Source organism: Salvelinus fontinalis, chromosome 1, assembly GCF_029448725.1.
Source record: "Salvelinus fontinalis isolate EN_2023a chromosome 1, ASM2944872v1, whole genome shotgun sequence".
NCBI classification, from domain to species: Eukaryota; Metazoa; Chordata; class Actinopteri; order Salmoniformes; family Salmonidae; genus Salvelinus; species Salvelinus fontinalis.
This window is the reverse complement of record NC_074665.1, coordinates 100222340-100238963: the sequence shown is the minus strand read 5'-3', so window position 1 is coordinate 100238963 and position 16624 is coordinate 100222340. Positions and strand designations below refer to the sequence as shown.

The following is a 16624-nucleotide window of genomic DNA, read 5'->3' as shown; positions in this document are numbered from 1 at the left end:
CCTCTCTCCCCTAGCTGCCAGTAACCCTAACCCATGTGTTCCTCTCTCCCCTAGATGCCAGTAACCCTAACCCATGTGTTCCTCTCTCCTCTAGCTGCCAGTAACCCTAACTCATGTGTTCCTCTCTCCCCTAATTGCCAGTAACCCTAACCCATGTGTTCCTCTCTCCCCTAGCTGCCAGTAACCCTACCCCATGTGTTCTCTCTCCCCTAGCTAATAGTAACCCTAACCCATATGTTACTCTCTCCCCTAGCTGCCAGTAACCCTAACCCATGTGTTCCTCTCTCTCCTAGCTGCCAGTGCCCATTCGGCTGGAAGGGAGCACTCTGCTCTGAGACCGTGTCTGTGTGCGACACTGAACACCGCCCCCCTCCATTGTGTGCCCGTGGTTCCACCTGCGTACCCCTTCCAGACGGATACACCTGCCTCTGCCCCTTGGGTACCGGCGGACTGCACTGTCAGCAAGGTCAGAATACTGACCAAACACTAACCAAATACTATTAGGTCAGAATACTGACCAAACACTAACCAAATACTATCAGGTCAGAATACTGACCAAACACTAACCAAATACTATCAGGTCAGAATACTGACCAAACACTAACCAAATACTATTAGGTCAGAATACTAACCGAACACTAACCAAATACTATTAGGTCAAAATAATAACCAACCAACCCAACCAGTTTGTTCCAAAAAAATATGAAAAAGAAAGCGATTAACCTCTCTGTTAATACCTCCATTAAACTCTCTGTTAAGCTCTCTGTTAAACTCTCCGTTAAGCTCTCTGTTAAGGCTTCTGTTAACCTCTCTTAAACGCTCTGTTAACTTCTCTGTTAACCTTTCTGTTAAACTCCCTGTTAACCTCTCTGTAAACCTCTCCATTAAACTCTCTGTTAACCTCTCCGTTAAACTCTCCGTTAAGCTCTCTGTTAAGCCTTCTGTTAACCTCTCTGTTAACCTCTCTGTTAACCTTTCTGTTAAACTCTCCGTAAAACACTGATGGTCTATTGAGACCAAAACGTTGGTATAAATTTTTTCCCCATTATCCTATAGTATCCATTTACATGGTTTTAAAATGTAATTACATCAAATTAATAGATCTCAGTCCCTCTCATATAACCATTTTCCTTTCTGCTTTGATTGATAGCTTGACACAAAGAAATATATACAGTACCAGTCAAAAGTTTGGACAAACCTACCCATTAAAGGGTTTTTCTTTATTTTTACTATTTTCTACATTGTAGAATAATAGTGAAGACATCAAAACTATGAAATAACACATATGGAATTATGTAGTAACCAAAAAAGTTTTAAACAAATCAAAATATATTTTAGATTTTAAATTCTTCAAAGTAGCCACCCTTTGCCTTGATGACTTTGGACACTCTTGTAATTCTCTCAACCAGCTTCATGAGGTAGTCACCTGGAATGCATTTCAATTAGCAGGTGTGCCTTGTTAAAAGTTAATTTGTGGAATTTATTTCCTTCTTAATGTGTTTGAGCCAATCAGCTGTGTTGTGACAAGGTAGGGGTGTTATACAGAATATAGCCCTATTTGGTAAAAGGCCGAGTCCATATTATGGCAAGAACAGCTCAAATAACCAAAGAGAAACGACAGTCCATTATTACTTTGACTGACCTTCAAGTCTTAGTCTGGAAAATGTCAAGAACTTTGAAAGTTTCTTTAAGTGCAGTCCTAAAAACCATCAAGCGTTATGATGAAACTGGCTCTCATGAGGACCGCCACAGGAAGACCCAGTTACCTCTGCTGCAGAGGATACGTTCATTAGAGATACCAGCCCCAGAAATTGCAGCCCAAATAAAGGCTTCACAGAGTTCAAGTAACAGACACATCTCAACATCAACTGTTCAGAGGAGACTGAGTGAATCAGGCCTTCATGGTCGAATTGCTGCATAGAAACCACTACTAAAGGACACCAATAAGAAGAAGAGACTTGCTTGGGCCAAGAAACACGAGCAATGGACATTAGACCGGTGGAAATCTGTCCTTTGATCTGATGATTCCAAATTGGAGATTTTTGGTTTCAACCGCCGTGTCTTTGTGAGATGCAGAGTAGTTGAATGGATGATCTCCGCATGTGTGGTTCCCACCGGGAAGCATGGAGGAGGAGGTGTGATGGTGTATTTGTATTTATTATGGATCCCCATTAACTGTTACCAAAGTAGCAGCTACTCTTCCTGGGGTCCCGCAAAATTAAGGCAGTTTATACAATTTTAAAAACATTATAATACATTCACAGATTTCACAACACACTATGTGCCCTCAGGCCCCTACTCCACCACTACCACATATCTACAGTACTAAATCAATGTCTATGTATGTTATCGTGTGTGTGTGTTTGTATGTGTCTGTGCCTTTGTTTGTGTTACTTCACAGTCCCGCTGTTCCATAAGGTGTTTTTTATCTGTTTTTTAAATCTAATTTTACTGCTGCGTCAGTTACTTGATGTGGAATAGAGTTCCATGTAGTCATGGCTCTATGTAGTACTGTGTGCCTCCCATAGTCTGTTCTGGACTTGGGAACTGTGAAGAGACCTCTTGTGGCATGTCTTGTGGGGTATGCATGGGTGTGCGAGCTGTGTGCCAGTAGTTTAGACAGAGCTCGGTGCATTCAACATGTCAATAACTCTCATAAATAAAAGTAGTGATGACGTCAATCTCTCCTCCACTTTCAGCCAGGAGAGATTGACATAGATATTATTAATATTAGCTCTCTGTGTACATCCAAGGGCCAGCCGTGCTGCCCTCTTCTGAGCCAATTGCAATTGCAAAACTAGGGCTTGTAGTACCTGCCTTGTTGATAGTGTTGTTAAGAAGGCAGACCATCGCTTTATTATAGACAGACTTCTCCCAATCTTAGTTACTACTGCATACTGCATCAATATGTTTTGACCATGACAGTTTACGATCTAGTGTTATTCCAAGCAGTTTAGTCATCTCAACTTGCTCAATTTCCACACAATTTATTACAAGATTTAGTTGAGGTTTAGGGTTTAGTGAGTGTTTTGTTCCAAATACAATGCTTTTAGTTTTAGAAATATTTAGGGCTAACTTATTCCTTGCCACCCACTCTGAAACTAACTGCAACTCTTTGTTGAGTGTTGCAGTCATTTCAGTCAGTGTAGTAGCTGACGTGTGTAGTGTCGAGTCATTCGCATACATAGACACTGGCTTTACTCAGTCAGTGGCATGTCGTTAGTAAAAATTGAAAAAAGCAAGGGGCCTAAACAGCTACCCTGGGGAATTCCTGATTCTAACTGGATTATATTTGAGAGGCTTCCATTAAAGAACACCCTCTGTGTTCTGTTAGACAAGTAACTCTTTATCCACATTATAGCAGGGGGTGTAAAGCCATAACTGTCACGTTCCTGACCTATTTATGTTAGTTTTTGTGTGTTAGTTGGTCAGGACGTGAGGTTGGGTGGGCATTCTATGTTATCTGTTTCTATGTTGGTTTTGGTTTGCCTGGTATGGCTCTTGATTAGAGGCAGGTGGTTTGCGTTTGCCTCTAATTAAGAGTCATATTTAGGTAGGGCATTCTCACTGTTTGTTTGTGGGTGATTGTCTCTTGTGTCAGTATGTTTGTTCGTACCACACTGGACTGTAGCGTTTGTTTGTTTCGTTTTCGTTTCGATGTCGTCTGTTTCCTGTACGTAAGTTTATGTTTAGTTATATAAGTTTATGTTCAGGTTTCGTCAACGTCGTTTTCTTGTTTTGTAGTTTGAAAGTGTTTTGTTTCGTTTCGTGTTGCCATCTTATTGCATAATAAAGATGGCTTATTTCCCAAAGCCTGCGTTTTGGTCTTCAGATCCCTCTCTCCTCACCTCATCCGAGGATGAGGAGAGCGTCACCCGTTACAGAATCACCCACCAAGCTAAGACCAAGCGGCAAAGGGAAACTAAACGGAGTAAGGGACAGGAGAGAAAGGATTTCTGGACATGGGAGCAAATAATGAATGGAGAAGGTCCCTGGGCTAAGGCAGGAGAAAATCGCCGTCCCAAAGCTGAGCTGGAGGCACGGAGGAGAGCAGAGGCTACCGGGGAGAGGAACCGGAGCTATGAGGGAACGCGTCTGGCACGGAAGCCAAAAAAGCCCGTGAGTAATTCCCAAAAATTTCTTGGGGGGGGGCTAGGAGATAGTGGGCCAAGGGCAGGTAGGAGACCTGCGCCCACTTCCCAGGCTTACCGTGGAGAGCGGGAGTACGGGCAGGCGCCGTGTTACGCAGTAGAGCGCACGGTGTCTCCTGTACGAGTGCATAGCCCAGTGCGGGTTATTCCACCTCCCCGCACTGGGAGGGCTAGATTGGGCATTGAGCCAGGTGTCATGAGGCCGGCTCAACGCGTCTGGTCTCCAGTGCGTCTCCTCGGGCCGGCATACATGGCACCTGCCTTACGCATGGTTTCCCCGGTTCGCCTACATAGGCCGGTGCGGGTTATTCCACCTCCCCGCACTGGTCGGGCAACCGGGAGCATTCAACCAGGTAAGGTTGGGCAGGTTCAATGCTCAAGAGTGCCAGTACGCCTCCACGGTCCGGTATTTCCGGCACCACCTCCCCGCCCCAGCCTAGTACCTACAGTGTATACACTACGCACTAGGCTACCAGTGCGTATCCTGAGCCCTGTTCCTCCTCCACGCACTCTCCCTGTAGTGCGTGTATCTAGCCCGGTGCCTCCAGTTCCGGCCCCACGCACTAAGCTACCAGTGCGTCTCCAGAGCCCTGTACACACTGTATATTCTCCCCCTACTAATCCTGATGTGCTTGTCCTCAGCCCGGCGTCACCAGTGCCGGTACCACGCATCAGGGATAGAGTAGGCTTTGAGAATACAGTGTGCCCTGTCCCTGCTCCCCGCACTAGTAGGAAGGTGCTTGTCATTAGCACGGTGCCTCCAGTTCTGGCACCACGCACCAGGTCTACAGTGCGCCATATCCGGCCAGAGCCATCCGTCTCCCCAGCGCCATCTGAGCCATCCGTCTCCCCAGCGCCATCTGAGCCATCCGTCTCCCCAGCGCCATCTGAGCCATCCGTCTCCCCAGCGCCATCTGAGCCATCCGTCTCCCCAGCGCCGTCTGAGCCATCCGTCTGCCAGGAGCCTGCAAAGCCGCCCGTCTGCCATGAGCCTGCAAAGCCGCCCGTCTGCCATGAGCCTACAGAGCCGTCAGCCAGACAGGAGCCGCTAGAGCCATCAGCCAGACAGGAGCCGCTAGAGCCGTCAGCCAGACAGGATCTGCCAGAGCCGCCAACCAGACAGGATCTGCCAGAGCCGCCAACCAGACAGGATCTGCCAGAGCCGCCAGCGAGCCATGAGCAGCCAGAGCCGTCAGAGCGCCATGAGCAGCCAGAGCCGTCAGAGCGCCATGAGCAGCCAGAGCCGTCAGAGCGCCATGAGCAGCCAGAGCCGTCAGCCTGCCATGAGCGTCGAGAGCCGTCAGCCTGCCATGAGCGTCGAGAGCCGTCAGCCTGCCATGAGCGTCGAGAGCCGTCAGCCTGCCATGAGCGTCGAGAGCCGTCAGCCTGCCATGAGCGTCGAGAGCCGTCAGCCTGCCATGAGCGTCGAGAGCCGTCAGCCAGCCATGAGCATCGAGATTCGTCAGTCAGCCATGAGCTGTCCTTCAGCCTGAAAAGGCTGGATACCCAGAACTGCCCATCAGTCCAGAGCTGTCTCTCTGTCCGGAGCTGCCTTTCAGTCCGGAGTTGCCCCTCTATCCTAATCTCCCTCTCTATCTTCATCTATCTCTATATTCTTATCTATCCCTCTTTCTTGATTTATCTCTCTGTCCCGGTGTTGTCCCTATTAGATATGTTGTTAAGGGAATTTTGTGGGGGTCAAAAGAGGGTGGACATTCTTGGAGGGAGGAAGTTAGGATGGATTATGGTGGGGTGGGAACCGCGCCGCGAGCCTGAACCCCCACCGTGGTTAAATGCCCACCCAGACCCTCCCCTAGACTTTGTGCTGGTGCGTCCGGAGTTCGCACCTTGTGGGGGGGGTACTGTCACGTTCCTGACCTATTTATGTTAGTTTTTGTGTGTTAGTTGGTCAGGACGTGAGGTTGGGTGGGCATTCTATGTTATCTGTTTCTATGTTGGTTTTGGTTTGCCTGGTATGGCTCTTGATTAGAGGCAGGTGGTTTGCGTTTGCCTCTAATTAAGAGTCATATTTAGGTAGGGCATTCTCACTGTTTGTTTGTGGGTGATTGTCTCTTGTGTCAGTATGTTTGTTCGTACCACACTGGACTGTAGCGTTTGTTTGTTTCGTTTTCGTTTCGATGTCGTCTGTTTCCTGTACGTAAGTTTATGTTTAGTTATATAAGTTTATGTTCAGGTTTCGTCAACGTCGTTTTCTTGTTTTGTAGTTTGAAAGTGTTTGTTTCGTTTCGTGTTGCCATCTTATTGTATAATAAAGATGGCTTATTTCCCAAAGCCTGCGTTTTGGTCTTCAGATCCCTCTCTCCTCACCTCATCCGAGGATGAGGAGAGCGTCACCCGTTACAATAACACATACGTTTTTCCAGCAGCAGACTATGATCGATAATGTCAAAAGCTGCACTGAAGTCTAACAAGACAGCCTACACAATCATTTTATCACCAATTTCTCTCAGTCAATCATCAGTAATTTGTGTAAGTGCTGTGCTTGTTGAGTGTCCTTCCCTATAAGCATGCTGAAATTATGTTGTCAATTTGTTTACTGTAAAATTGCATTGTATCTGGTCAAACACCATTTAAAAAAAAGTTTACTAAGGGTTGGTAACAGGCTGATTGGTCGGCTATTTGCGTCAGTTAAGGGGGTTTTACTATTCTTGGGTAGCGGAATGACTTCCCTCCAGGCCTGAGGGCACACGCTCTCTAGTAGGCTTAAATTGAAGATGTGGCAATATCGTCTGCTATTATTCTCAGTCATTTTCCATCCAGATTGTCAACCCCGGTGGCTTGTCATTGTTGATAGACAACAATCATTTTTTCACCTCTTCCACACTGACTTTACGGAGTTCAAATGTACAATTCTTGTCTTTCATAATTTGGTCCAATATACTTGGATGTGTAGTGTCAGTGTTTGTTGCTGGCATGTCATCCCTAAGTTTGCTTACCAATGAAAAAGTCATTAAAGTCGTTTGCAATATCAGTGGGCTTTGTGATGAATGTGCCATCTGAATCAATGTATTAAGGAGCCGAGTTGGCTTTTATTCCCAAAATGTAATTTAAGGTGCCCCAAAGCTTTTTACTATCATTCTTTATATAATTTATCTTTGTTTCATAGTGTAGTTTCTTTTTCTTTTTATTTCATTTAGTCACATGATTTCTTAATTTGCAGTATGTTTTACCTTTTTCCTAATCTCTTTTGGCTAACCATACCATTTTTCAATTCCTCATCAATCCAAGGGGATTTAACAGTTTTTACAGTCATTTTCTTAATGGGTGCATGCTTATTAGTAACTGGAATAAGTAGTTTCATAAATGCATCAAGTGCAGCGTTGGGTTGCTCCTCATTACACCACAAACCAGCAAATATTCTTTACATCATCAACATATGAATCACTACAAAACTTTGTGTATGACCTCTTATACACTATGTTAGGCCCAGCCTTTGGAACTTTGGTTTTCCTAGATATGGCTATTATATTCTGATCACTACAGCCGATGGATTTGGATACTGCTTTAAAGCACATTTCTGCAGCATTAGTAAATATGTGATCAATACATGTTGATGATTTCATTCCTGTGCTGTTTGTAACTACCCTGGTAGGTTGACTGACAACCTGATCCAGGTTGTAGGCACTGGTTACAGTTTGAAGTTTTTTCCTGAGTGGGCAGCTTGATGATAGCCAGTCAATATTTAAATCACCTAGAAAATATACTTCTCTGTTGATATCGCATACGTTATCAAGCATTTCACACATATTATCCATATAATGACTGTTAGCACTTGGTGGTCTATAGCAGCTTCCCACAAGAATGGGCTTCAGGTGAGGCAGATGAACTTGTAGCCATATTACTTCAACAGTGGAAGAAATATAAAAAGTAGGTGGGCGTGGGTTCCTCAGTAGCTTATGTAGGTTTGCTACTTGCTTGCTAAGAGTAGCTACTTCGCTCCTGTAGTCCTCCACAAGCAAGCAGTTGCTACATTGAAAGTCAGCGCGGTCCACATTGTCCCGGAACAATCCAAAGTAAACACAGCTCCTGCAACACTGGAAACCTTTAATAGCGGCCTCCATTTGAGACCTTTTTTTTGAGGCCACTGAGTGTGGGGGTGCTTTGCTGCTGGCGCTGTCTGTGATTTATTTAGAATTCAAGGCACACTTAACCAGCATGGCTACCACAGCATTCTGCAGCAATTCGCCATCCCACCTGGTATGCGCTTTGGGACTACCATTCGTTTTTTTCACAGGACAATGACCCAACACACCTCCAGGCTGTGTAAGGGCTATTTGACCAAGAAGGAGTGATGGAGTGCTGCATCAGATGATCTGGCCTCCACAATCACCCGACCTCAACCCAATTGAGATGGTTTGGGATGAGTTGGACCGCAGAGTGAAGGAAAAGCAGCCAACAAGTGCTCAGCATATGTGGGAACTCCTTCAAAACTGTTGGAAAAGCATTCCTCATGAAGCTGGTTGAGAGAATGCCAAGAGTGTGCAAAGCTATCATTAAGGCAAAGGGTGGCTACTTTGAATATATTTTGATTTGTTTAACACTTTGTTGGTTACTACATGATTCCATATGTGTTATTTCAAAGTTTTGATGTCTTCACTATTATTCTACAATGTAGAAAATGGGTAGGTGTGTCCAGACTTTTGACTGGTACTGTATATTTTTTACATTAATCCAGCAGATACTATAGCTGCAGGCCTGCTCCCAGACTGGCAGTCAGAGCAGCGCATCAGTGGTTATATCCCAGCCTGGCAGTCAGAGCAGCGCATCAGTGGTTATATTAATGAGATTTCAATCAAATTCAGTCAGTCAATAAAGCTCTCTGGTACAAATTGCCAAGGAACATTGGGCTCTGGGGTGAGCTCATTTAAATGAATCCATATTCAGTACACTGTGACCTGTGACCTGTTAGAACTGGCTGGGCCAATAGGTTCAATTAGAGAATGACATTGCATAATAGCCTACTGTGACTATAGCTCTCTGTCTCTTACAGCCGGTACCAATTCCCTCCCTACTCCTTCCCCTTGGCCCTAACCCTTCCCCTTGGCCATACTCCTTCCCCTTGGCCCTAACCCTTCCCCTTGGCCATACTCCTTCCCTTTGGCCCTAACCCTTCCCCTTGGCCATACTCCTTCCCTTTGGCCCTAACCCTTCCCCCTACTCCTTCACCGTCCCCCTACTCCTTCCCCATGGCCATACTCCTTCCCCTTGGCCCTACTCCTTCCCCATGGTCCTACTCCTTCCCCTTGGCCCTACTCCTTCCCCAGGGCCCTACTCCTTCCCCCTGACCTTACTCCGTCCCTTGGCCCTACTCCTTCCCCTTGGCCCTACTCCTTCCCCATGGCCCTACTCCTTCCCCATGGCCCTACTCCTTCCCCTTGGCCCTACTCCTTCCCCTTGGCCCTACTCCTTTCCCATGGCCCTACTCCTTCCCCTTGGCCCTACTCCTTCCCCTTGGCCCTACTCCTTCCCCATGGCCCTACTCCTTCCCCTTGGCCCTACTCCTTCCCCTTGGCCCTACTCCTTCCCTTTGGCCTTACTCTTTCCCCTTGGCCCTAACCCTTCCCCCTACTCCTCCCCCCTACTCCTTCCCCATGGCCCTACTCCTTCCCCTTGGCCCTACTCCTTCCCCTTGACCCTACTCCTTCCCCTTGTCCCTCCTTCTTCCCCTTGGCCCTACTCCTTTCCCATGGCCCTACTCCTTCCCCTGGCCCTACTCCTTCCCCTTGGCCCTACTCCTTTCCCATGGCCCTACTCCTTCCCCTTGGCCCTACTCCTTCCCCTTGGCCCTACTCCTTCCCCATGGCCCTACTCCTTCCCCTTGGCCCTACTCCTTCCCCTTGACCCTACTCCTTTCCCATGGCCTTACTCCTTCCCCATGGCCCTACTCCTTCCCCATGGCCCTACTCCTTCCCGTTGGCCCTACTCCTTCCCCTTGGCCCTACTCCTTCCCTTTGGCCTTACTCTTTCCCCTTGGCCCTAACCCTTCCCCCTACTCCTCCCCCCTACTCCTTCCCCATGGCCCTACTCCTTCCCCTTGGCCCTACTCCTTCCCCTTGACCCTACTCCTTCCCCTTGTCCCTCCTTCTTCCCCTTGGCCCTACTCCTTCCCCTTGGCCCTACTCCTTCCCCTTGGCCCTACTCCTTCCCCATGGCCCTACTCCTTCCCCTTGGCCCTACTCCTTCCCCATGGCCCTTCCCCTTGGCCCTACTACTCGGCCCTACTACTTCTTCCCCTTGGCCCTACTCCTTCCCCTTGGCCCTACTCCTTCCCCATGGCCCTACTCCTTTCCCTTGGCCCTACTCCTTTCCCATGGCCCTACTCCTTCCCCATGGCCCTATTCCTCCCCCTTGGCCCTACTCCTTCAATGTTTCCAGATCTGAAGGGTCTCATGAAGCTTCTCTATGGTGCATATGTTCTTTTGACTCGTCACATACGCTGCTGTTTATTATCTATCCTGTTGCCTAGTCACTTTATCCTATTGCCTTGTCACCGGTTACCTATCTACCCCCGCAAATGGACTACTGGTACTGGTACCCCATGTTTATAGCCAAGTTATCATTACTCAGTACTGGTACCCCATGTATATAGCCAAGTTATCATTACTCAGTACTGGTACCCCATGTTTATAGCCAAGTTATCATTACTCAGTACTGGTACCCCATGTTTATAGCCAAGTTATCATTACTCAGTACTGGTACCCCTTGTAAATAGACAAGTTATCATTACTTAGTACTGGTACCCCTTGTAAATAGCCAAGTTATCATTACTCAGTACTGGTACCCCATGTTTATAGCCAAGTTATCATTACTCAGTACTGGTACCCCATGTTTATAGCCAAGTTATCATTACTCAGTACTGGTACCCCTTGTAAATAGACAAGTTATCATTACTCAGTACTGGTACCCCTTGTAAATAGCCAAGTTATCATTACTCAGTACTGGTACCCCATGTTTATAGCCAAGTTATCATTACTCAGTACTGGTACCCCATGTTTATAGCCAAGTTATCATTACTCAGTACTGGTACCCCTTGTTTATAGAGAAGTTATCATTACTTAGTACTGGTACCCCTTGTTTATAGACAAGTTATCATTACTCAGTACTGGTACCCCTTGTTTATAGCCAAGTTATCATTACTCAGTACTGGTACCCCATGTATATAGCCAAGTTATCATTACTCAGTACTGGTACCACATGTATATAGACAAGTTATTGTTACTCATTGTGGATTTATTCCTTGTGTTATTATTTTTCTATTATTTCTCTCTGTATTGTTGGGAAGGGCCCGTTAGCATTTCACTGTTAGTCCACCTGTTGTTTACGAAGCAGGTGACAAATAAAATTTGATTTGACTTTAGAGATATACAAACATTGAAGATCTGCAAATATCAGTAATTACATTATTGCCGCGCACCTGCAACAAGAAAACTCAGATGTGAGAGGGATTTTATTAAAAAATGGTAGATCTGAAAATATTGAAGGATTAGGGCCAACGGAAGGAAAGTTAATGTTTATTGTCATGAGTCTTGTCCTGGGGCAGAACTGAACGATTTCCACTAGATAGGCCAGCTGCAAAGTCAAAATTGGCTATATTATAAAAACTTAAATTTGCTTTTTGGTCTATGGTTAGGCATTAGGGTTAGCAGTATGATTAAGGAGAAAGAGATGGAGATAGAGGTGGGAGGAGAGACAGAGAGAGGGATCTGAGGAGAGACAGAGAGAGGGATAGAGGAGAGACAGAGAGAGGGACAGAGGGGGGAGGAGAGACAGAGAGAGGGATAGAGGGGGAGGAGAGACAGAGAGAGGGATAGAGGGGGAGGAGAGACAGACAGGGGGAGGAGAGACAGAGAGAGGGACCGAAGGGGGAGGAGATACAGAGAGAGGGATAGAGGGGGGAGGAGAGACAGAGAGAGGGACAGAGGGGGAGGAGAGACAGAGAGAGGGATAGAAGGGGAGGAGAGACAGACAGAGGGGGAGGAGAGACAGAGAAAGGGACAGAGGGGGGAGGAGATACAGAGAAAGTGACAAAGGGGGGAGGAGATACAGAGAGAGGGGGGAGGAGAGAGAAGGAATGAACAGACAGACAGACAGAAAGCAAAGTAGGGACAGAGGGACAGAGGGGGGAGGAGATACAGAGAGAGGAGGGAGGAGAGATAGAGGGGGGAGGAGAGACAGACAGAGGGATAGAGGGGGGTGGAGAGACAGACAGAGGGAGAGACAGAGAGAGGAACAGAGGGGGAGGAGATACAGAGAGAGGGGGAGGAGACACAGAAGGGGGAGGAGACACAGAAGGGGGAGGAGAGACAGACAGAGGGACAGAGGAGGGAGGAGAGACAGAAGGTGGAGGAGAGACAGACAGAGGGATAAAGAGAAAAATAAGCCGTCGTGTGAGAGAAAGAGATGAAAATAAATGTCACAGCTCAATGTGTCCCACTATCTCCAAGCTTACCGCATTTTATTTAACCTTTATTTAACTAGGCAAGTCAGTTAACCCGATGACGCTGGGCCAATTGTGCGCCGCCCTATGGGACTCCCAATCACAGCCGGTAGTGATACAGCCTGGCTATGTTTTATGATAATGTTATTACGCAAAACACAGGGCTCTATGTATTACTGTAGTAGGACTACTGTATACAAAACACAGGGCTCTATGTATTACTGTAGTAGACCTACTGTATACAAAACACAGGGCTCTATGTATTACTGTAGTAGACCTACTGTATACAAAACACAGGGCTCTATGTATTACTGTAGTAGGACTACTGTATACAAAACACAGGGCTCTATGTATTACTGTAGTAGACCTACTGTATACAAAACACAGGGCTCTATGTATTACTGTAGTAGACCTACTGTATACAAAACACAGGGCTCTATGTATTACTGTAGTAGACCTACTGTATACAAAACACAGGGCTCTATGTATTACTGTAGTAGACCTACTGTATACAAAACACAGGGCTCTATGTATTACTGTAGTAGACCTACTGTATACAAAACACAGGGCTCTATGTATTACTGTAGTAGGCCTACTGTATACAAAACACAGGGCTCTATGTATTACTGTAGTAGGCCTACTGTATACAAAACACAGGGCTCTATGTATTACTGTAGTAGGCCTACTGTATACAAAACACAGGGCTCTATGTATTACTATAGGAGACCTACTGTATACAAAACACAGGGCTCTATGTATTACTGTAGTAGGCCTACTGTATACAAAACACAGGGCTCTATGTATTACTGTAGTAGACCTACTGTATACAAAACACAGGGCTCTATGTATTGCTGTAGTAGGACTAGTGTATACAACACACAGGGCTCTATGTATTACTGTAGTAGACCTACTGTATACAAAACACAGGGCTCTATGTATTGCTGTAGTAGGCCACTGTATACAAAACACAGGGCTCTATGTGTTACTGTAGTAGACCTACTGTATACAAAACACAGGGCTCTATGTATTACTGTAGTAGGCCTACTGTATACAAAACACAGGGCTCTATGTATTACTATAGGAGACCTACTGTATACAAAACACAGGGCTCTATGTATTACTGTAGTAGGCCTACTGTATACAAAACACAGGGCTCTATGTATTACTGTAGTAGACCTACTGTATACAAAACACAGGGCTCTATGTATTGCTGTAGTAGGACTAGTGTATACAACACACAGGGCTCTATGTATTACTGTAGTAGACCTACTGTATACAAAACACAGGGCTCTATGTATTGCTGTAGTAGGCCTACTGTATACAAAACACAGGGCTCTATGTGTTACTGTAGTAGACCTACTGTATACAAAACACAGGGCTCTATGTATTACTGTAGTAGGCCTACTGTATACAAAACACAGGGCTCTATGTATTACTATAGGAGACCTACTGTATACAAAACACAGGGCTCTATGTATTACTGTAGTAGACCTACTGTATACAAAACACAGGGCTCTATGTATTATTGTAGTAGGCCTACTGTATACAAAACACAGGGCTCTATGTATTACTGTAGTAGACCTACTGTATACAAAACACAGGGCTCTATGTATTACTGTAGTAGACCTACTGTATACAAAACACAGGGCTCTATGTATTACTGTAGTAGGACTACTGTATACAAAACACAGGGCTCTATGTATTACTGTAGTAGGACTACTGTATACAACATGTTCTCATTTTCAATCTGATAGAACAGGAGTTTGAGAATATACAGATAAATTCGATAACATTGCTTCTACCTAATTTCTTATGACAACAATGAGAATTACACTACAACTTTGAACAAACCTTATAGATTTCCCTTTTACTCTGGTTCTTCTTGATGTTATGAAGATAAACCTTCATGGTAACATTAGTTATGTTTGTTACATTCGTAATGTTTTGTATTCTGTTCTTGTAATGAAAGTACTTTCAGAACCAAATGAACAAGAAAAAATATTCTAAAAGTATTTTATACATTTTTTATGAGGTTTCTATTTCTCCCATTCTTGTTTTTTTCAGCCATGGCCATCAGTGACCCGTTCTTCAGCGGTAACCAGTCATCCTGGATGTCTTTCCCTCCAGTCAGCATCAGACACAGGACAGACCTCAGGCTGCAGTTCCAGACTCTGTCACCAGAGGGCATCCTCTTCTACACAGCACAGCACCTCAGTGCCCGGGCCGGTAGGAACAACCATTCTATCCCTCTGCTCTGTTTTCATGTCATTTGTGGTTTATAGAAACGTGCTAATAATATAAATACATCCAGAATGACAACAACATTAATGACCATCGTATCCCTCTGTCCCTCTGTGGTCATGTCATCCACAGGAGACTTCTTCTGTGTGTCCCTGACATCAGGGTTGGTCCAACTGCGTTACAACCTGGGTTCTGGAACCAACGTGTTACAGTCCACTAACAGAGTGGACATCAGCGGAGGGACCTGGCACACGGTACCATGTCAAATCAAATCACATTTTATTTGTCACATGCTCCGAATATAACAGGTGTAGATCTTACAGTGAAATGCTTACTTACAAGCCCTTAACCAACAATGCAGCTGTAAGCGAAAAAAGTCACAATAGCACAATTGGTTAGGTGGCCGTATAACAGCAGCCATCTCCTCCTGCCCCATTATGTTCTTACACCTGTACAGAACAGACCGGAACATTCCAGCTGCGTTTGTGCTGAAAACACATCAGATATTTACAGGATCTGGCTAAATAATTAGAAAACACACACACGCAATTCATATTTTCTGTTAAGGTTTGATGTTTTTAATCATTCCAGGTGAGGACAGGCAGGACGGGCCACCAGGGGTTCCTGGTTCTGGACGGGCTGGAGGTGAAGCAGAACGACACCGAGGGAGGGATGTCCACTCTGGACGTGGCCACGGACCTCTTCGTCGGCGGGGTCTCCGACCTGAGCTCCATCTCTACGTTCTCCGTGGAGAACGAGCCTGTGGGTTTTACCGGAGGCGTGAGAGAGCTCGTCTTAAACGGACACGACTTTGACCTGACGGAGACAGGGGCCCTGGGAGGGGCCAACGTGGGCGACTGGGACGGGACGGCGTGCGGGTACAAGGTGTGCCAGAACGGCGGCCTCTGTACTGCGTTGAGCGGCGCCGATTCTGACTCGTTTATGTGCACCTGCCCTCCTCGGTGGACGGGTCCTGTGTGTAACCAGTCGGTGTATTGTGTCAATAACCTGTGTCAACATGAGTCATTGTGTTTCTCTGATCTTGTGACTGGCTCATACGACTGTTTCTGTCCTCTCGGGTGGGAGGGGAGGTACTGCGATAAGCAGGTAGGCCTATCCATGACCACTCTGAAGTTCGTTGGGAAATCATATCTGAAATACAGGGATCCTAAATTCAACACAAGAAATCTGAGGTACACGCAGGTTGCGTTTAACTTTACAGCAAGCGGGAACGAAGGGTTGATTCTGTGGATGGGAAGAGCGGAGCACGATGACGACGACTACCTTGCTGTCGGGCTTCAGGAGGGGCACCTCAAAATCGCAGTCAACCTCGGAGAGAGGCTCTCCCTCCCGCTCACCTTCAGAAACGTCACGTTGTGTTGCAACAAATGGCATTACTTATCTCTCTCTCTGAACAGTACCCTTATTCAGGTGTTCCTGGGTGACCAGAGGGTCCTTTTCGAAGACGTGGACCCCTTCGAGCGTTACGTTGCCATGAATTACGGGGGTCTGTTGTACTTGGGAGGGTTCGAGTTGCACAGGAACATCTCAACAGTGACGTCTGGGCTGTTTACCAAAGGGTTTGTGGGAGATCTTAAAGATGTGCGTTTGTATCAGGACCCCAGACAACTACAGTTCCTGCAAAACAGCAAAGGATTTAATGTTCACAAAAGTAATGAGTAGTTCTGTAACTTGTGAAAATAGGTGATTAATGTGTTGTGATACCAAGAAATTCATAGAATTGGTTTCTAGAATGTAATAATTTAAGTTCTTT

At 46.1% G+C, this 16624-nt stretch overlaps 1 protein-coding gene across 1 annotated transcript; it reads left to right on the top strand.

Annotated features, from left to right (window-relative positions):
- The first annotated feature begins 271 nt into the window (after nucleotides 1–271).
- Nucleotides 272–16574, top strand: LOC129865354 (protein eyes shut homolog). The gene is made up of 4 exons (XM_055938082.1): nucleotides 272–466; nucleotides 14674–14835; nucleotides 14983–15104; nucleotides 15442–16574. Exons 2-4 carry the CDS (start codon nucleotides 14676–14678, stop codon nucleotides 16531–16533), a joined length of 1374 nt encoding a protein of 457 aa, XP_055794057.1. The 5' UTR covers nucleotides 272–466; nucleotides 14674–14675; the 3' UTR covers nucleotides 16534–16574.
- The last annotated feature ends 50 nt before the right edge of the window (nucleotides 16575–16624 follow it).